The sequence below is a fragment of the Podarcis raffonei genome, chromosome 8 (genome assembly GCF_027172205.1).
Source record: "Podarcis raffonei isolate rPodRaf1 chromosome 8, rPodRaf1.pri, whole genome shotgun sequence".
In the NCBI taxonomy this organism is placed as follows: Eukaryota; Metazoa; Chordata; class Lepidosauria; order Squamata; family Lacertidae; genus Podarcis; species Podarcis raffonei.
The window spans coordinates 53,011,742-53,033,942 of NC_070609.1; the positions used below are offsets into that span (position 1 = coordinate 53,011,742).

The window sequence follows — 22,201 nt, forward strand, 5'->3', positions numbered from 1 at the left end:
AATTGAATAGCTTGAGTACCCCACTGTAAATAAAAAATAAATAAATAAGAGTCCTTAATAAAGAACAATATTCATTCCTGTCAACCTCTTTCAATATTTGATGAAGTAACTTTACCCCCACCTTTTATTTCAAAAGACATTTTCTTTTATTATGTATCCTAAGACACTTTAACTAAAAACCCAAATCTGAATATTTCAATAAGGTTGTTTTATTATTCAGTAGATTCATGGAAATTTTACTAGGATGACAGAGAAAATTCCACACCATTCTGTCTCCGCTAATACAGGTACATGGCTTCAGCTGGCAATATTACTAGGATTAGCATAGTATGATGAAATATTTAAAGGAATTTTTTTTTCTAAAAACCTAATAAATCAAATGACTGCCAAATGTCATTAAAGTGATGGTCTTTGACTTGAATATGCTTTTCATATTCAAATTTGAAAAGAAAGAGATGAAAGCCTGGAAAGGTTACTCAGTTTCAACTAATAACCTCAAGCACTCTACATTCACATGCATAAAAAATGAAATTGCCTCTATTGTCTAATTTTACTTCGGAAACAACTCCTTTCGCCTTCTATTGTACAGATATATCAGGAGTATTTTTAAGTGAAATTCAGAGTCATTCCCCTTCCAAATATTTAACTCGACTGTCAAAACCGGCTCATGCTGAGACGGCCGTCAACAAATGAAGTCCAAATGTTGGAGTTATGGATGTAAAGCAGACCCTTTATAATGTTTGATGGAGAAAATAATCAGTACACTTGTTTTATATTAAGGAAAGAAAGGGCTTGCAACAGGAATGGCCAAGGCATATAAATAAGCAGGCTTCACAGGGCTGGATGGTATGGCCCAACAAAGGAATCTGTATGATAAACATTGAGCATGAGCCTTAGCGTCTTTTCGGAGACATCTGAAAAAGAGGCCTGCACTTCCAGAATGCTGAAGGATGGTCCTTAAATGTGGGGAGTGGGCAACCTGTGACCTTGCATATGTTGCTGGACTTCTAGCACTCATCAGCCCCAGCCAGCCCTGCAACAGTTATGGATGATGGGAACTGTAGTACAACAACTTCTGCAGGACCACAGATTGCCCACCCTGAGTTAAAGGGAGTACTGAGATGAGGGCTACTGTTTCAAGGTAGAGATGGTAGCATAGTGGCAGAGTGCATGCCTTCCCTGCAAAAGGTCTCAGGTTCAATCCCCATGGAAGGCTGGAAAAGAAACCCCAACCTGCAAACCTGGAGAGGTACTTTCAGTCAATGCAGACAATAACGAGCCGGTATCAGATTCCCTGCTGTGCAAACAAAGGACAACATACAGAACCCCTGGGTGGGCCCAAACGTCAATGGGCTGTAGCCAATGTTAGTTCTACTTAAAGTAGGCCCACTGAAATGGGTGGGAATGACTAACTTAGAATTTCAGCGGGTCTACCATGAACAGAACTTGGTTGGATGCAACTCAATATTGTTACAGTGGTACCTCGGTTTTCAAATGTAATGCGTTCCGGAAGACTGAGTTCTGAAACGTTTGAAAACTGAGGTGCAGACAGTCACAAAAACAAATTGGTTGCAAACTGGATCTTGCACTCAGTGGAATCTGCGTGGCATGTTTGACTTCCAAGGCGTATTCGAAAACTGAAGCATTTATGGCGTTTGAAAACTGAAATGTTCGTCAACAAAGACATTTTAAAACTGAGGTACCACTGCATTTTCAGAATTTGGACTAGTTTAGAAATCACGCTAAACCAAATTAATATTACAAGAAAGTCCCCTGGTGAGATGGTTTCCTCTAGGTCCCTTCTCCTCCATAGCTCATGAGGTAAGGAGAAATGGCATTGTAGGCCCTGCCACCAATAAAGCATGGCGGCTCTTGGCTCTGCCCACCATGCATTAGAGTTGATGCCTGAGGCAGGGAAGTCTTTGCATGAATACCTCTATGCATGTAGCCTTTAATTGGCTGCTGGAATCCTGAGTGATCTGGGGAGGCCATGTATATAGCAGATCTACACACCAAGGGCTCCCCATGGATGCCCATGCTAACATGCGGATGGGTAGTGGAAAACTGGGCATGACCAGGAATGGAGCCAGAGATACAGCCCTTTTCCATATGCTTTACCCCTTCCTGAACTCAGAAAAATGTGGCTTGTTCTAGCTGGATTTGAAAGAATGGTCTGATCTTGCTTTCTTTGACTTAACCACAATTAGAATAAGCCACCAATTCCCTGAATTTTGGCTCTAACAGCTAACTGCAGTTTACTCACAACTAGAAATGGAAGCATTCAATCTTCCCACACTCAAAGGAGAAGGGAGTGTGTGAACCCAAAGGCTTGTCATGGCTCATTCTAATAACGCTAAACCATGGCTGAGCGTCATATCTGAATGCAGTCCCTGTAAGCCATTTTCAGCTGAACAGCTTTCAAAGAGGCATACAAAAAACACTGATTTATCATAATTAGAGAGGAATTAAAGTTAAAGCTTTTCAACTTTATTCATTTACCTACAAACCAAGAAATCATGCTTTCTTGCGGTTCATGAGTGCATTTAAAAAAAAATTATTCCTCTGAAGCTCATAATCTTTTTGTCCAACTATAGCCCAGGTGGACCGGGTAGTTATAAAGTCTAAAAATACATACCATATTAGAAACCCCCCAAAACAAAAGCTAGCTTTTTTCTTTTCTTTTCCAGGACCCCCAATTTAACTTAGTGTCTTCTTTGTTTTTTTTACAACATATGGTGCTCTGCAGAAACACAGCCACCTGGAAAGGCTGCCTTGTGCTCTTTAAAGAATGCCGAATGTCCAAATTAATTAAGAACCCTAAGATCTTAATTTAAGGAAAGTGATTATGACAGTTTTCACTAAACTGCTATTAGTGCAAGAAAAGCACACAAAGACTATCTATAATGAAGGAGAAAAGATGTAAACACACCTAGAGGAAAATGAGACCACCACGGAATAAATTGGTTTTGCTAAGATTTGCCTTGTGGGCACATTTGAAGATAACTTGAGAGCTGACAGCAGTAAAATTTTATTGTGATAATTGAAAGCTATATTATTACTCAAAATGATCAAGTGCAGAGGTGGAGATGAGAGCAAGCAATTGTTAATTTTATTTTATTTCTTTTTTAGACTTCGCCAAAGAAAATGCAAATTTCCAGTTCTGATGTCTATTTCGAGGGCCTGTAACAAGGCTTTTAATCAATGTATTATACATCAAATTGATAATGTTAACTTCTGATTATTCAAATGTATGAAATATTCATAAAGAACCATCCAAAGTTTTACATTTCCCTGATTTTTTCCCTCCCCCTTCCATTAATTATCATGCCTGGAAGCTTTTTTTAGCAAAAGCACCAGTCATCATCTTGACTCAACCTGACAAGCTAGCAAGGCCCAATTACGTTGGCACTCTGTGGCACTTTGATGTAGTGGAAACGAAAAGAGATAGGGGCAAATTGTATAGCACATTATGTTAATGACATGATTTAATCCAGCCACTAAACTTTATGTAGCCTGTTAAAAAAGATGCTAACACTAATTACGCCACTTTGGAAAGGAAAAAGAAGGGGACAAGCATTTCCTACCGACAAAGCGAAGCTCATAAATGTTGTAAATGCAATGAAACAAAATGAAGTAATCTATGATTAATTATACATAACAGACAAGAAAAAGAAGGAGAAAAAGCAAGTGGTAAAGTTAAATCCTGGGTGGAAAAAAATATCTGTTAAGATTCCTTTTATGATCAACATAACTAAGAAATAACCATGGACTGTTTGATTTGCAACCTGCAAAAGGGGAACAGCATAATCTTAAGTGGCTGAAACAATGTGGCTTGCCATTTGGATTCACAGGATAATTAGCAAGGCAATCTCTAAATAAAATCAGAAGTTGTGTTTACAGTGTTGGAAGAGCCTTGGGGATATTTATCTCACTGATAAAAATAAGAAGCTGGATCTTGAACAAAGGTTTTAGTTAGGTTTTCCCCCCTCCTACAACCAACTAGGCATTTCTGGTGTAATGGCTTTCTTCCATCTAGAGATTTTGATCGTAGCTGTAACTGATATTGCAAACATTTCGGCAAACGGCTATAACAGAAGCAATTTCAAGGGGAGAACCATAGCCCAGTGGCACAGCACATTTAAGCTATGATATCTCTGCTTTAAATGACACACAAGAAAGGCCTCAAGTAGCAGGCCAGGAACCTCAAAGATCTGCTGCTAGTTGAAGTAGATGGTACAGAGATGCACGCACGAGCACTCAGATTAGTGAATTAGTGGCGGTTCTTAATATATCCTTTTAAATCAAGGTTGGATAACATGTGGCCCTCCAGATGTTGCACAGCCCAACAAGCCCCATCAGCACTGCCAGTTATCATGGATGATGGGTGTTGTATTCCAGCAACATCCACAGGGCCATGGGTCTCTAACACCTGCCTTGAACATCAGATAATAATTGCATCTTGAGTATAAGAGTTCCCATTTGTAGAAAGAACTGCTGGATGGGGGCTATTAGGTAGGAGAAAGTCCCCTCGCCCCTTTTAAGAGTCATCTTCAGCTCAGTGGGATTTCCTTCCAAATTCAGCATACATCAAGCATGCCTAAGTCCCACTGAAGTCAAAGGGAGAGGTGAAGCACATATTTAATATTGACTTATTGAAACAAATGAGACTTTGAAGTGGCTGGGTTATCCCCATTAATCTGAAGCAAATCTCCTGAGTTCAAGTGGGACTTAACTTTCCCTTAACAGTCCTAGTCCATCAGATGCCTAAATGTACAGGAGCTCCAGAGCATGCGAGGACTTCTCTGTTCACAGCAAAGGGAACTGAGCACAAAAGTTTCCCTTAAAACAGGTGGCAGGTCATGCCCAAAGAATTGCCACTAGTTTAGTTTAACAGATGTGGCAGCAATACTCTGTAATGACATCTTGGTATCCCAGTTTGCCCCTGACACTGAAGTGAGCAGGGCAGCCGCTGCTCATGAATCACTTATGGAGAACTGGACTGTGCCCTTGATAATTAAGATTTTTCTTTCCATCTTGGACCAGTTGCTACATTTCGTCTTGGGCAGATGAGTGGAGAAAGATAGGAATAAAAGACCCACGCACCAAGCTCTTTAGAGGCTGCAAGATATTTTAAGTCCTCCTAAATCATTCTGGTTATAATAGAGTGCAACAATACTAGAGATTTGTAGACCCAGCTGCATTCTTGCAGGGCTCATTGGCAATGAGTAATTTTCCTATTTGGCTCACATTGTTACAGCTTAAAAGAATTTGATGGCATGGAATATGCAGTTAATCATAATACAGTTCCAGCTATTAAAATAATTTCTCTCTCTCTGTCTGGCTTAGATAGGTGGCAGAATTTCAAAATCCCTGTGAGGGATGATGAATAGACAAGAAGCCAATCAAGCACGAAACATTGTTTAATGTGCCTGGTTACGGGCTAAGATGTTGCACATGCGTTCTTTTCTAAGCTAGTGCCTAAACATTATAATCAGGCTGATATCAATCATTGTAGGCACAACACTAAAAATTCAAGGCCAGATTTTGAAGAAGACGTTAAGAAGCCTTAAATAAGTTAGAAAATTCCCACACTCTTTGTCACATACAGACACATACACCCTCCATCAAACCTCACCAGTGCCCCTCCCCATGCCACAAATGGGTATTCTGTTCTCTAATAGTATTCACAAAGGACTAATTAGAAGTTGAACAACCTTATTGATATTCTAAGTCCAATATCAATGGGTGGGGTGGGGGGTTAAAAAGCCTTTGATAAGGTATAGACGGAAGAATTTAATTACACACAGAGAGAGACTAACCTGCTTAAGGCTTGTGGACACTGAACTTGGGACAATACAGTCATCACTATCTGTCACTGATTCAACAGCATCAGTTGTCTGTCTATCATCTTGGTCTGTTGTGAAAACAATCAGAACAGAAACAAACAAACACACACATAGCCAGTATTAAGTCCAGTTGAGATGGTCAAAGAAAACTGTTAAAACACATGGTATAAAAGCGAATGTAAATAGTTCCACAGAGTGGTGTACGATTTCTCTTCCTTGCAGACACAACGTGACACTGGCCAATCAATTATCATTAAATGGTCTGCAGAATCACCCGATTCCTCTTCAGGCCTCGTTTCACTTTGATTTGGCACTTGGAGAGATTCAGTGTTACCAATTCATTCATAGTAAGAGATTATTTAAAAGAAAAGAAAAGACCAAACCCTGAATATTTTGCATGGCCTCCAAGCCTATACTGAACAATTCATATCAAGTTTGCTGAGACTTTGCATGCATTCATATGGCTTTAGTTCAGGGGACAGTGCTGCTCCCCGTCAGTTCCCAAGGTTAACTGAGATCAAGTTGTCATTCCATATGCCAGGCTTCCCTGTGGTGTGCAGGTTCCAGTTTATTTACCCATAACTTATTTACATACTTGTATAATCTGCTGGGGACAGCTTCTATCACATCTATGGGTCTCCTTTGCCAAAGGAATGATGATTTATTACTTAACCACCAAAGGAGTTAACAAAGGTGACACTCCAGGGAGGTGTTCAAACTGGGGCTATTGCAACCCTGTGAATAGCTTATTGGATGATTATACAAATTAGTGTTTACTATCATGTGCCAATCCAGGAGCACAAATATAATTTATTACACAAAACCACTACCCAACTTGAAGAAATTGCTCACAAACAATGCATTTCACAGCAGTTACACTGACCATGCAGCTCCTGAGGGCTAGTCATTTTGCAATGTTTTGTAGGAATGGGATGTTGGTCATTATCACCCTTTAACAACTCATGAGTTGTCCACATAATGCAGTTGTATGTGGAAATTTGGGGATACAAGGAAATGGGGCTATTTCACACAGACGTGTTTACTGCTTGATTCCCCCCCCCCCCGCAACAAGATTACTATAAACTTCACAATTGACAGAAGTTGTGAACCAACTCCTTTGAACTAATTGTCCCTAGATTGATATGAAAGTTTGTGGTGCTACAACCTAAATGGCCCATTCACACATACAAAGTGACCCCCCACCCACACTAATACTTCAGGTTATCAAGTGATGGACATGAATGGAATAGCTAGACCATGCTCTCCTTCTATGGTCACTGATTCAACTGAGCACCTATGCAGGCCTCTACGGAACACTGAATCCTGGTCTGAATAGGTCCCATAATGTAAAACAGCTTTGTGGCACATGGCAATTTATGTTTCTGGTTGTTACTGGAATTCAGAAACTGCTGTTCTCCCTACAACGTGATTCGTTTCAATGGCTCTTGAATGGAATCTGGGCCTGCAACAGAAGGTCTCTCAGCGGGCTTCCTATACAGTAAATATATAATAATAATAATAGTAATGACCATGACCTGGGATGTTTGCATTCTTTGCATTAAGATGCCTCTAGCTCCTTTCATCCAGAGATATGTGATAGGTCATATACTAGCCTCTTATTGTCTGAGACTCCCTCTCTTTGACATTATGAATGGTTGCTATCTGCAGACAAAAGGAGCACACACTTCAAAATAGTCTTCAGAACAGCACCTCTTCTGAAAGAGGAATCTCTCTTCTGAAGAGAGAATATAAAGACATTTTAAAACAGAAGGCAGCATCCTTTAATATTTCATGGAACTTGGTTGGAAACTCCCTCCCACCTTCTTTCTCAATTATTACAAAGCTGGAAGTTATTCTTTTAGTCTAATGCACCAACTACTCCAACTTGGCTACAGATGTGAGAGAGCAGAACAATGGCCTCTGCTGAAGTTACTTCAGCAGTCAACTTAGGATGGGGAGAAATTATTTCTGTTTGCATTTTAACTGGAACTACCAAATTCACATTTCTCAACCCAATACGCAAACTATAACCCAGGGGTTGTCAACCTTGTCCCTACCGCCCATTAGTGGGCGTTTCAGGATTCTAGGTGGGCAGTAGGGGGTTTTATGGCACAAGCTGAATCTTCCTTCCATCAAGCACTGTTGGGTGGTAAGGAAATTTTACCATCAAGAAAGATGCATTAGTGGGCGGTAGGTGTAAAAAGGTTGACTACCCCTGCTATAACCCCACTGCCCTATCAAAGTTCCCTGAATTTTGTGATATAGTTCACAAACAAAAATGCATAATTGTGGGAAAGTAAATACAGTGGTACCGCTGGTTGTGAATGGGATCTGTTCCAGAGAGCCATTCACAACATGAGCAGAACGCAACCTGTGTCTGCGGGTCGTGATTTGCCGCTTCTGCGCATGCGCGTAACGTCATTTTGAGCATCTGCGCATGCGCGAGCGGCGAAACCCAGAAGTAACCCTTTCTGGTACTTCTGGGTCACCTCAGGACACAACCTGAAAAGATTTAACCTGAAGCAACAAGAGGTGTGACTGTACAAGGATGCCTGTATTAGTGAAAATAGCAAACAAAAATGAAGACTGGGGTAAATAGCTGGCAAAAATGTACATGGCAGGTGAAACTGTGCACCGACCTGTGTATATTAGGTGAAATGTGCACAAAGTGCATATGAATTTTCATGCAAACTTTTTTTCTTTTAAGTTGCAAACTGAGGGAGAAATGGGATGAACTGAATATTGGAAAAGTGAGAGAAGTGAGAGAAACCAGCATTGACAGATCTGGCTGCCCTCTACTGTCAACATCATATGTCTAATAGGGAGCGAAGCAGAGGTATGTTGTATAGGCAGAAAATTACCTTCTGGTTCCAGTTCCTCAGTAATTTCGGTTTCATCTCCTGAAGTAGCTGAGCTCTGGTCAGCAAACTGCCCTTCAGAGAGCTGAGAAAGATCCTCCTGTTCCCGCTGAAATGTGGCTGTGGGTTTTTCTATTCTTCTGTCCGCTTGTGCTTCTGGCATGAGCTGGAGTAAGGGTTACAGAAGCCTTTATACATGGTACCCTTAAAACTATTGTTAGCATTTAATTTTACACAAACACGGTATATAAACTTAAAATCTGTTTCTTTAAGGTCTGATTTCCAACCTGCTAAATTCGACAGCTGAGATTTATTCATCTTCTATAAAAGAGGTTTGAAATCTGGGTGGGGTTGGGGGCAGGGAGAGAGGGTAAGTTCCACTTGCTTGTTGAGTTCTTGATATATTCAAATGCATCCAGCGTGAGCAGCAGGTCAGATGTATGAGAATTTCCCACCCTACACTCTCACGTTAGGAATGTTTTGTGCTGTGAATGCAACTTCCAACTTGGATAGCGGCCCACAGCGGAAGCGCTATGGAGACTGACTCCATGAACTCTAATCCATCTTGGCACTGCACTCTTGGTTCTTTAATATATAACATGACATGTCTTGTAAACCTGTATAAAGCCATTCACTAAAGCATTCAATTTGCAATGCCTAGCTTTCTCTTTTCCCTGTAGAATTTTTGCCATTCATTTCAGAGCAGCTTGTCAAATGACCAATCCAGGGATAGGGAGTAGGAGAGAGAATTACGTTCCTGTAACTAAGAACAACCAGTCTAAATTCTTAACCTTCCTTTGAAATGGACAGTCTGCTATCTAAGTGGAATGCACGGAGTTACTATAGTTGCAGCATCCTTGCCTACCCCAGGCTGATAGATCTGCTGAGATACCACAATCACAAAGGTGATTTACCTAAAGGGTTTAACTACGCTATTATATTTTTGCTATTAAATACTGCGGACAACCTCACACTATTTGGAAAGGCAGCCAGCATATATTCCCTGTATGCAGAGACATACAATGTTTTCCAACCATCCTGTTAGGACTACAAATGCCATCATCTTTCACCACTGGCCAAACTGACTGGGGCTCATGGGAATCACAGAGTCCAACAGGATCTGAAGGGTTCCCCATCCATGGTATAGTTATAAGACTAAATTAAAGCCATCATTTCAAATCCAAAATTAAATGTATTGATTGCACAATCAATTAACGCTTTCAGCACCACATAAAATTAGAAATAAAATATTGAATTAGTAGATTTTAAATTTCTTGTACCTGTGGAATGTTTGAAACATCGGGCCTTTCATCTTTAGTTTTTTGTTCAGTCTCTCGATCTTCTTTTTCAGGAATGGGACTCTAAAGGTATTAGGAGCCAAATATAGACAGCATTTCTTAAAACTCAATGGTCACTTTTTTAACAGGTAAAATCGGTAGCCACCACAGAGAAGGCCTTTTTGGTAGTGGCACTCCGCTATAGAACAACCTTTCCAGAGAGATTCACCTAGTGCCTTCCCTGTAATCTTTTTAGTGCCAGGAGGAGAACTTTATGTTCACTCAGTCCTTTAAAAATAATTAATGCAATCTGGTTCTCACAGTCTTTAAATCTGTGCTTTAGCTTTGGGAGTTGTGGAGAGTTTTGTTTTCTTGCTGTATTTATGGTTTTTGTGTATAAATTTCATTTTGTATGTAAGTTGTTTTTATACTTATTTATTGTATGCCACCCAGATAACTTTTTGTTATGGGGCAGCATACAAATATTGTTAAAGCTTTAAAAATGAATAAAAATATCCAGCATATTTCTACTCTGTTTTAATATTTACATTCAAAGCAGCTGACCATTTCAGTTAAACAGACAAACATAGTAAGACATCACTTAGAGCAGGCATCCCCAAACTTGGCCCTCCAGCTGTTTCGGGACTACAATTCCCATCATCCCTGACCACTGATCCTGTTAGCTAGGGATGATGTGAGTTGTAGTCCAAAAACATCTGGAGGGCCAAGTTTGGGGATCCAGATAAAACAAGACCAACTGCTTATTAGGCAGTCAGTGTCATGGGACATCAACAAACTGGACCTAAAGACAACACAAGTGTAATCCCACATGAGAAAAAGCTACTGCAGAGAGAGGGAGAGGGGAGAGAGGGAAGCAACCTTTTTGGTGATGGCACCACATTTCTGGAATTCTATCCCTAAAACCCCAAAATCATCATCCTTTCATCAATAGACAAATAAATGTTTATTTTTCCAAGCATTTTAATGTAGTTTACTATTCTGACTGTGTGCATGATGCTATTTATAACATTTTCTTTTTGAACTTAATATTATCTTTTTTAAAAAATACCCTAGAAATTTTGCTATCATTAAAATACTTGGCAAAAGGACTTGAGGAAGCTAGTTTGTTTCTGTCTTGATTATACAGCCCCATTTTTTCCATCCCCTAGTTCTTGGAGATCTCATAGACCTTAAGATCTTATAGTCACTCAGTAGAAAAGGCAGAGCTATTTGAAGAGCCTATTTTAAGTTGCCTGGAGAAATGGGCTCTACACACAGAGAGAGAAAAAGTCCAGACTCACTGGATTTGGCAGCGTGTGCACCTCCACAAAAGACACTTTCTTGTCTGCTGCAGCTGGGCGCTGTCTTGGCTTAGGCTGTGGCCTCTAAGGAACAAAGAGACTTGAGTCAAAAACTAGCAGTACCAGCAAAGTTTCTGATAAAGCAGTTTGGGTTCAAATGCACTGTCTTCCACCCCACCCCCCTGAATTCAGAAGAGTTAAGGAATATGCAGATCTGCTTTCTGGTCCAAACTACTGAGCTGGGAAGCACTGCAAACTTCATTCCCCAGGGATCCTAGTTGTAATGGATGCTTAGTTCTCAATGTTTCCCACTCAGTGGATTGGGCCAGTAGTTCTTCAAACGCTGGGAAGCTTCACAACAATCATTCTCCAATAGGGCTGTGTCTCAGTGGCAGAACAATTGCTTTGCATGCAGAAGGCCCCCACATTCAATCCCTAGCCTCTTCTGACAGGGCTGGGAAAGTTTCCCCGACTTACACCCTGGAGAGCTGCTACTGGAACAAGATGGACCAGTGAGAAGACTCAGAATAAGACAGATTCCTATATCTCTGTGTTGAGGGGGGGATGCCTTTGGGGGTCTTGAGTCCCAATTCCATCACACTAGGAGTGTGACAGGGCCTTCAACTGGAATGGTCTGAGCTTAAAAGAATTAATGCATGCCAAATTGGAACTGAGCCTGAGCCAGAGCAACTGAGATGTGTCCATACTTTGGTAAGCTGGGAGAAGCTTGCTCATCAAAATGTGTTTCAGTAGTGCACTTTTGTCTAGGTTTATTCATTTTTAAAAAGAGACATGGGGCTCCAGTGATGGAAAATTGGGCTGGGTGGGTATCCAACCACCATTTCATTTCATTTGGAGACACATATATACTCTTTAGTAAAAAAAAAAAAGGAAGACTTAAACATCATACCATTGGTGCTGACGAGAAAGAAGGAGCCAGGATGGGACCTTCCCCTTGGCCCTTCACTGGTTTCTCATTCTGGATGTAATCTGCTAGGTCTGCAGCAACAATCAAACCAGCTGGCTGGAGGTAGGCAAACTTCCATTTTAGTTCAACACTAATTGTACCAGTGGAGTGGCCTTTATCGTCCGTTAGCTCAAAGGTACCTGAAATTAAGTACAAGAGCAAATATATGAGCTGGTCTTCTGAATATTTTGTATGTTGACTAAGCACCACTTTGCGGGGCTGGCCCTGGCCACTGCACCTGGGAACAATGTGTATGCTGCCTTGGGTTCCATGATGGAAGAATATAAGTGCAAAATAAATAAGTAAATTATTATAAAAAGGCACAGTCTAACAGAATTATACAAGTGGTAATTGTACAGTAGGGCCTTTGCTATCATAACAGCAATGTGCTACACTGGTAAATCAGTTAGCATGGAGGAGTGGAACCAATTTTCACCAAGATCCCACCCATACACGTATGCACTTGGAAGTAAACCCCATCTTTTTTTTCAATGGAAATTACTTTCAAGTTAAGTATGACAGAGGCCTTAGGGAACCACACATTTAGAAGTTCTCCTACATGGGAATGAATGGGACCTGTGCAGGGGCTCTTGAACAACTGCCGTTCGTTTCAGAAGAGGTTGGGCAGAGAGAAAGCCAGAGTGAGTTTTTTTGAAAGTTATTCAAAAGATTTAAAAGGTACAACAGCTGCAATGTGGACATGATGCTGGTATTAAAAGCTAGCAGGGAAGCAACGACCAAGCTGAGCTCAGTATTTCAACAAAATATAACAGTTTAAATATACCAGCTAATTTTATAGGTTAGCAAAAGGGCAGGTTCTTACCAGAGATATATCTGTCGTGTGCTAATGAAATTAAAGGCACGTTTGCTTTTCCTAGATAAACCCCATCTTCTGTTTCATTGTCATCAAAAACATACAGACTCAAGGATTCAGATTTTAGGTAGCAATTGAGGTCTGCATTCATTGGCACTGGGAAGCACATATGATCGGCAAACTCCGGGTGGTTGCTGCTAGGAATGATGGCGGTATCGTGATCCGCAAAATCAAAGAACTTGTAGACAACATAAGGATTTGGCTGGAGGTTTCTCTTTCGGCACTGTAGGTTGCTACAACATTTTATTGTAATGTGAAGCTCATTTAAGTTTCCATCTGCTGAAGTGTTGACTTGGGCAGGACTGAGCACTGGCTGTTTTAACAGGAGGAGGAAAAAGCTAATTAGGTGAAGAGAGACTTATAGACGTACTGGCAAGCTGAAATGCACACAAAGATCGAACTGGCATTAACTCTGATGTACTGGGCTAGGACTGGGGAGAGGCATGTTCAAAGATCCCTAATCAGCCATGAAGGTTGTAGGCTGATCCAGCCACTCAGAGCCTAACCTACCTCACATGTTTGTTGTTAGGTTAAAAAGGGGAAGCCATGTACACTGCCTGGAGCTCCTTGGAAGGAGGGCATAATAAAAATGGCACAAACAAATTTGAGACGGTATATTCTAAGAATTAATGAGTGTCGGTCACAGCTTCTACTATGGCACCTTCATTATCTGATGTGCAGAACAATGTATTCCTCCCAGTCACTTTCTCAAGGTCGAAGCAGGAATCTTCCTGCTGGGACTGATGATGTCATGAAAGCAGCTTATTCAAGAATAAACTAGTCCTGCAAACTCCAGAAGTTGGCAGTCCTTGTTTTAAATGAAGGACGTCTATAAAAAGAATATTGTGGCTTGTTCCTTAATGGTTCTTAATGGAGTCCCTTTCTCCTCCTCCTTATTCCTGCTAATTCCACTAGGCCATAAACTTTGTTATTCTTTGTTGTAAGAACCTAAGAAGATCCTTGCTGGATCAGGCCAAGGGCCCACCTTGTCCTAGTACTCAGCTCTCACAGTGGCCAGCCAGATGCCTATGGGAAGCCCACTAGAAGAACCTGAACACAATAGCATTCTCCCCACTTGTGATTCCCAGCAACTGAAATTCAAAGACATATTGCCTCTAATAGTAGAGGCAGAACACAGCCATCATGGCTAGTAGTCATTGATAGCAATATCCTCCATCAATGTGTCTAAACACTGTTATACTTTCTTCCCACAGTCTCATCTCAGTGTCCATGATTTGGGGTCTGCTAGCATAGGATGGAGCTATGCTACTGAATCCTCCTATAACCAATGAATGCATGGATTATTGGCTAGCGTGATAAATCTGGAGGATCACCTGGGACACATGTGAGCAGATCTATGAGTTCACATCTTGGCAAAGCATTTAAGGCAAAACCAGAAATTCTATAGGAACACACCCGTATGGAAAAAAGACATATAAACAAAATGCTACAACATACAGTTACGTGAAGTGAAACAGAATTATGGCCACAACGATAAGGTTAATAAAACAAATCTAGATTCTTGAGCTTGCCTGGTCCTTTAGATTTGTCGTTATGTATCCGAGGGCTTTTGCTCGCTCTTTATACAGCCTGATTGCCTGGTCCATGGGAACTCTTAACCGGACCCAGTATTCCACTGTGCCATAGTTTCGGACACTTCGTCCAACTCCTAAACATAAAACATGTGATGCATCACACAAAGTTAGAGAGTCAAGTGTTCCAGCTTCCAGGCTTATGAAGATCTCCATCTACCATCACAGAAAAGCCAAAAGCCTAATTCCAGACCTCTCTTATCCAAATTCGATTCTGTCAACAAATGCAAACATGCCCCAACCCCCCTTCATTTTGTGCATAGAACGATCCAGAGATCATGAGAACAATTTATCCAGTATTAATAAAACACATCACTAAGGCACAGAAAATCGTACATTCGCAACAAAATCTGTCAGTAACAATAAACTTTGGAAAACTCAGGTGGAGTGTCAAGTAACCTTTGCAGAGGGAGATGTGGCACTGTATTATTTTATTGAATAAGATGTTTAATAAAAGTAGAGAAAGTGGGATGGGACACCAGAACTCCAAACACACTGTCTCAAAATGATCACCATTCTGGCACAGAATAATAAAAATAACGATCTTTTTGATTCGGATCGTGCAGTCAACAAACTCGCTCAATATGGTTTGCGATCCTAATTTCATTCAAAGCTTGATGCTGTTACGATCTGTTGTTCAGTATACAAAGGTAGTTTTTGGATCACCCTTTATGCTTTTGCTCCAGCATTGGAAGCAAGACGTATGTCCTGCTTAACCATGATTTAGAGCAGGATGGGGAATCTGTGGCACTTCAGATGTTGCTGGTCTATAACTCCCATCAGCCCTGACCATTGACCACGCTGGCTATAGCGGATGGGAATACAACAACAACTTGAGGGCCACAGGTCCAACAACCCCCGTTAGAAATTAGTAGTGCTGCATCTGCAAAGGTTATCAGTGTAATAATGGGAGCGCACTGTTTTATGTTCAACAGAGAAGATTCATGGATGTCCAAGAGATGACATCTCTTTTGGTGCCAAGGTTATGGAAATCCTTATTTGGGAAAGCTGGGTAGCCCCTTTCTTAATGGTGTTTAGACATGAAGTGAAAACTGCTCCCCACCACACCTTCTGGGTAGCTATAAGCAAGACCGATTTCTGATTTCTTACTCCTTTGGTCAAAGCAATTGTTTGCAAAGAGCTGCAGCTAAGATTATGAGTTTAAGCCTGCATAGTTCCCTTTAAATCAATATACCAGTAGCAGGAGGAACTCATTTTTGATAGTGAATGTAAAAGGCCAATCCTGATTTACTGGTAATGGGAGTCATGCTTTCGATTAGATAATATTTTTAATGCTTTTTTTTTTTAGTGCAGCTTTAGTTGGAAGAAAATCCATCATGACCCATCAATAGCCAATAAATATGTAGACCACAATGGGAATTTGATATTTTCATGATAATTATTGAAACAAAACTATGCCTGCACCTTTAATGTTCTGACATAAATATTGATCAATCCATAATTAGCAAGCAGAAACATCTGTTTATCTTTTTTTGATGTCTCAATTATACTGCATTTTGTGGTGACCTCAGATCTACCAATATGCATGACAACTGGTTCTTGATCTACTAACAAAGGAATTTATTTATAAGGTCCAAAGGTATGGTCTGAAGGCACCTAAAGCCACCACCTGACTAAGCAGGTCTGGGTCGGATCAGTACTTGGATGAGTAATGGTCTAGGAACCACAAGTACATCACCTTGGACTCCACAGCAGAGGTAAGAGCAGATACAAATGTAAGAAAACATAAAAATACGTACATTTAGCTATCTGATTCAGGCCACCTGTAAACTTATATATGTTGTTGGTGGCTTGAACTGGAATTTCCAGGGCTTACATCAAAATACACAATCCTCACTATGTGTATCCAAGCAGGCATTTGTTGCCACATAATATGTGAAATGACACTAATTCATGAACTAGTTTTATTGAAATTCACAGAAATGTAACTACACAAGTTTGCAGTTACTGAGTCTTTCCTTTCTGATGTGAAAAAACAGTCAGATCACAGAACTGAAAAGTGAATATCGTCCAGAGATGGGGAACTTGACTACAATTCCCCATCAGCCGCAGACAGCATGACCAATGGTCAGAGATTAAAGGTAAAGGTAAAGGGACCCCTTGACCATTAGGCCTAGTCATGGCCGACTCTGGGTTTGCGGCGCTCATCTCGCTTTATTGGCCGAGGGAGCCGGCATACAGCTTCCGGGTCATGTGGCCAGCAGGACTAAGCCGCTTCTGGTGAACCAGAGCAGTGCACGGAAACGCCGTTTATCTTCCTGCCGGAGCGGTACCTATTTATCTACTTGCACTTTGGCGTGCTTTCGAACTGCTAGGTTGGCAGGAGCTGGGATCAAGCAAAGGGAGCTCACCCCGTCGCGGGGATTCGAACTGCCGACCTTCTGATCGGCAAGCCCTAGGCTCTGTGGTTTAACCCACAGTGCCACCTGCATCCCTATGGGTGCTCAAATCTAGCAACAACTGGAGGGCCACAGGTTCCCCATTCCTGATTCAGAAAATCATATTTCCTACCACACTCTACTTTCTGAGTGTGTGTATTTCTTTCTAATGCATTGTACCTAAAATTGCAAACAAATACACAACTGCAGCCGGTGCAGGCTGGGTCATAAGGATGTATGAGGCACTGCACCACCAGCTGCAGTCTGATCTCAGTCAGAGCCCATCTGCTTGCTTTTTTATTTGCAACTGGGCCAGGGGGTGGCACTGCCTGTCAGCTTCCTCCTCCTTAATCTCAGAGCTGCCTTTGTAGAACTCAGCAGGAAGGCAGAAGGAGAACAAAGCTAAAATTGGCTCTGGCTCCGCCTACTTCCTCCTTCCCGCCCTGCCAATCCCAATGGGTATCAGCTGCCACTCAAGGAAGCTCAACACTGCAACATACATTACCAAGACTCACCAACTAACATGGCTGAGCTGTAGATTCTGCCATTCTTCTCCAATATTTCATGGAATCTCAGCTGGCAGGCTGCTGCTGTCTCAAAGTCCAAGCCATAGGCATGGTGGATCTCAAGCGTGGAAGAGTTTTTCTGCATGTATTGCAAAAAGAAGTCATCCACCCGTATGAGATACTGAGAAGTAAAATTATAGGCTGGGCTAAGGCCACGAACGACTGGAGTTGTCTGTAATTCGAAATCATAGAATGCATAGGTACAGAAAGTCGTGGGCTCCTGATCACCGAAAGACTTGGCAGCTTCTGCAGAAAATATTACTCTGCTGATGTGAATTTCAAACAAGTTTTCTCCTCTTTCTAGGTGAGCAGTTTCATCAAACACATCAACTGGATCATCTGGCATGATTTCTGGTTTGAATTTGTACTGTTTGGTACCATAAGCAATATCCTTCAGCTGGGCTGGAATGCAAACAATAAGAAGTAGATATGACTCTGTTTGTTGGCATTAATGTCCTCTCTGCTGTTTTTGACAATTTCACTGGCTACCTGTGATATATGCACATTACAGCCAGAGTCACTGGTAATATTAAAAATCTGGTCCCACTCTATAAACCTATAGGAGCAAATAACGCTAAATTCAGCTGATCTGCAGCTGAATGTAAACTGAACAACAGTGTACTTTGTCTTGGGATATTTGTACTTTTAATTCCACCTTAACCATAAGTCACCTTGTGGACCTGAGTGAGCCATTCTCTTTCAGCTTCGGTCTGCCTGTAATACAATGGGAAAAAGAGCCTCACGGTGTCATTTGTGATGACTGGAAAAAGGAGGGGCCTGCATAGCTGAAGCTGTGCACAAATACAAATGCTAGTGAAACAATCATGATCCCACTCTTAAACAACACATGAGTAAATAAAGGGTTAAGCCCATATACAAAACTTAACTAGCACTGAAATATGCTTGTCTACCTCCTTTATAACTCGAGTCCCCACAAAGACCTACTAGGGTCCCTGCACAAGGATCCTGTAATGCTCTTTCCAAAATCTGCCTGTGTGAAGTTTTTCTTCCTTTCATGTGGTTGGTTTCTTCCAGCCCTGGCTGGGCCTCTCCCAGTGAGAACATTCTCCTTTGCCCCATTCATCTTTGACTGGAGCCCAGCACTGGATGGTGTCCTCCCTTTTGTTCTGGATGCCAGTCAGAGGAAAGGAGCCCTCAAGAACAGGAGCACAGGAAGCTGTCTAACACCTGGTCAGGCTATCGAGCTCCAACTAACATCGGCTTGGGCAGAGTTCTTTCAAATCACCTGCGGACTCCTTTTTTGAATTAGAGATGCCAGGGACTTGACCTGGTCAATCCCAGAGAATATTACTTTTAACCCCCTGCAGATTTCAGCTAACTAATGATGAAGCAAGTGTTCAGGACTGCACCTGGAACCTGATCTCAAACTGACACTTTTCTGCTCTCCTAATCTATTAACCAGATACAAATCAGACTCAAGTTATTTCCTGCTATTGAAACCAGAGTCCTGACCAACATACCTTCCAGTTTCCGGATACGTGCAGCCCTAACGTCAAGAAGATGGACATATTGTTCCAGTTTTGCCTCGTAATCCTGCCTCAGAGCCTCCATCTTCTGTGTCACAGATTCCACTTCTGCCTGATGATGTAAAGGAGCGAGTAAAGCACACACACTCTTATTGGGGTAGAAATTGGCCCTTATTCATGTAACGTTTGTGTGGAAGGTTGTATTACAATTAAGGATTTTAAATTTGTTGTTAGTCACTCTGATACCTGTTTTCTGAACTGGGAAGGGCGGGGTATAAATAAAAAATTATTATTTATTATTATGATGATGCGGTGTGATGGGACAGGACGTATCTGTTGTTCAGATAATATCTTCCATAGTATTAATTCTCTGGTGGCGGGGGCGAGGGTGGGAAGAGACCAAAAGCAGGCCCCTGGTTTCTTCTCCCAATTCCACTCACTGCAAGGAGATGTGGACTGAAAGACAGAGCACTCAAAATTTCACTGACTCTGTGACAGTTACTCTAACCAGTTCTCCTCAGAAACACATCCTAAATTCAGCAAGGCTTTCTCAAATGTATGTAGGGTTAGGATTGTGGCCTAGGTCCCCTAATATAGAAGCTGCCTTTTACTGAGTCAGACCCATTGGTCCATCTAGCTCAGTTCTGTCTACACTGACCAGCAATGACTCTCCAGGGTATCAAACAGGAATCACCCCTAACCCTAGCAGGAATAGAACCTGGGGCCTTCTGCATAAAAATCACATGCTCTTCTACTGAGCTCCAAATTAAGGAGGTCCTATTGCCCATGGTAAGGGAGATTGAATTTGGTTGTTCACTCCTCCCCTTGGTGCAAAGGGGGAAAGCAATGGGAGGGGAATACAAGAGATCAGGTCCATGCCTGATCTTATCCTCGTATAAAGCTTAGTGAAAATGTAATCCAAACAAGGCTCAGGAAGGAGAAAAAAATATTTTATGCTTGTTAGCCCCATACAGCCTTAGTCTTGTGTTAATTATTTTTCTCTCTTCCCTTTAAAAAACGGCTCCCCCTTTCACTTGGCTACAGTAGATCAATTTGTTAATTTAACAAATTTGAGGTCTTGGGAAGAGTTCCTTCTAGATGCCAAACCTCTCTGCAAAAATCTCATGGCAACTTTTGTAGAGGTTTCAGAAAAAATACCAAGGCAGTTCACAAAAAATATAAGTGAACAGCAAAATAACAAGAATAAAACCAATTATAAAAATACAGCTACCTCTAATTAAAATGCACATTAAAACCACATTAAAACACCCCTAATTAAAATGTTTAACAAGTCCATAAAAATAATTTAACAGCTAAAACTACAATCAAAGCAGAAGGTTAAAATAAGATCAAGGAAATGTTTGTCTTCAAGAGCCGGTGGAATGCCAATACTGATGGGGACTTTTGTATTTCAGCAGGTACAACAGACTGGTTTCAGGGTGGGGGGAATTCTTGGTGTGGTACAACACGTATCTTACAATAAAGAACTCATCACAATAGCACAGTCTGATAGACTTCAGCTCATTAAGAGCTGGTTATCATGCAAAATCACAGATTCATTAATCTTAATATATCAGATTCTACAAAAAGGAAAAGGAAAACGCATAATGACAGGGATACCAGCAGTCAACTGCACAGTGGAGAATTAAATACCTGATAGTCTTTGTTAATTTTATGCTGTACAATTAACATATTGCGTGTCTTTTCAAGTTCTTGAATAGTTTCTGCATGGGTTGCCTGGAGCTCACGCATAGAACGTTCCAGGTCTTTATGGATGTCATCTTCCACTTTCTCCAAGAACATGAGGTCACCGCTTGCTTGCTGCCTACGAACCTGAGCCACAAAAGTTGACAGAATTATAATTAGCTTATATATATATATATATATATATATATATATATATATATATATATTCATATATATTCGAAATTGAAACAGATGGACCTGTCATTTTCTGGCATTAAAATAAATCTATGCTTGGAGACCAAGCTTGTAAATGTTTCAGTTCCGTGGAAAGGAACAAAAGCAACTCAGATCCATTTAATAACTGCCTGTGCAGCCTTTACTCAGAAGTACATTCTAATGAGTTCATTGGGATTAATTTCAACAAGAGTTGGTATAGTAAGCTGTAACAGAACTTACTCCCAGATAAGTGGCACAATACTGTAGCCTGAGTACAAAAGCAAGAAAGAAGTCCCTGGTTCAAATATCTGTGCTACAAACTACTTTCATCCTGTTCAATTCCCTGTGACCAACATTGGAAGAGCACTCTCTAATATGCACATTTTTATCAGGGGAAGGTGGGGAGAGAATGCAGGGAAGCTAAAATGGGATGGGGACCATATGGAACGTGAAAAGTAGTACTGAGGAAACTCTGGGGCACTGACACAGGACCGAGTAAGAAGGGCATCTCAAATGAGTACTCAACCTTTGGATCTCTCAGACCCTTTAAAGGTCCTGCTCCAAAATACACATTTTAATATAAATTTCATTATGCTAAAGGAAGGCATGGGGAAAGAACACTATTTTCTATGCAAAAGTGCTATTAATCTATAATTGTTCACGGAAACTACAAATGCTACAGGCGGGGGGGGGGGGTTGGGGAGGGAGAGACCGACTAAAAATTATTTAAGGCAGGAAACCGATCATTTTCTATTCCTTCTTTTCTCTTTCACATCACTGCAGTTACGCTGCAAACAGAAAAACGACAAAGCAGTGCAAGGAGAAAAATGAAATTTCCCTCTAGTGCTTTTATAAATAAACAACTAGCAGGTTTTCAGCTACAGGGGAGAAAAGAAAATGCTTATGTTTCCAGAGTGTAACGTTTTAGCTTTGCACCTGCTTTTATATCATTCAGAATTATTTTTCATATCCTTCAGAATCTGTAAACAAAAAGTTGTTTTGATCAGACCTGTACTGGGGCAATGTGATAACACGAAAAGCAACTGTTTTCACTCTCAGATAGAGAGAGACAGAGAGAGAGAGAGAGAGAGAGAGAGAGAGAGAGAGAGAGAGGGAGAAGCTTTAAAGCAAA

At 41.1% G+C, this 22,201-nt stretch overlaps 1 protein-coding gene across 2 annotated transcripts in view; it reads right to left on the minus strand.

Moving 5' to 3' along the window:
- RPGRIP1L (RPGRIP1 like) overlaps positions 1-22,201 on the minus strand; it is an 80,297-nt gene that overhangs the window by 26,033 nt on the left and 32,063 nt on the right. Inside the window, exons 13-22 of one of the 2 annotated variants that reach the window (XM_053400097.1) lie at positions 20,821-21,000; positions 19,162-19,279; positions 17,630-18,082; positions 14,656-14,792; positions 13,073-13,436; positions 12,193-12,389; positions 11,283-11,366; positions 9,985-10,065; positions 8,708-8,870; positions 5,820-5,914 (exon numbers count right to left, since the gene is read on the minus strand). In XM_053400097.1, coding sequence (XP_053256072.1) covers positions 5,820-5,914; positions 8,708-8,870; positions 9,985-10,065; positions 11,283-11,366; positions 12,193-12,389; positions 13,073-13,436; positions 14,656-14,792; positions 17,630-18,082; positions 19,162-19,279; positions 20,821-21,000 — 1,872 coding nt within the window. The remainder of the gene's footprint in view (positions 1-5,819; positions 5,915-8,707; positions 8,871-9,984; positions 10,066-11,282; positions 11,367-12,192; positions 12,390-13,072; positions 13,437-14,655; positions 14,793-17,629; positions 18,083-19,161; positions 19,280-20,820; positions 21,001-22,201) is intronic. The other variant, XM_053400098.1, reaches the window with a different exon arrangement.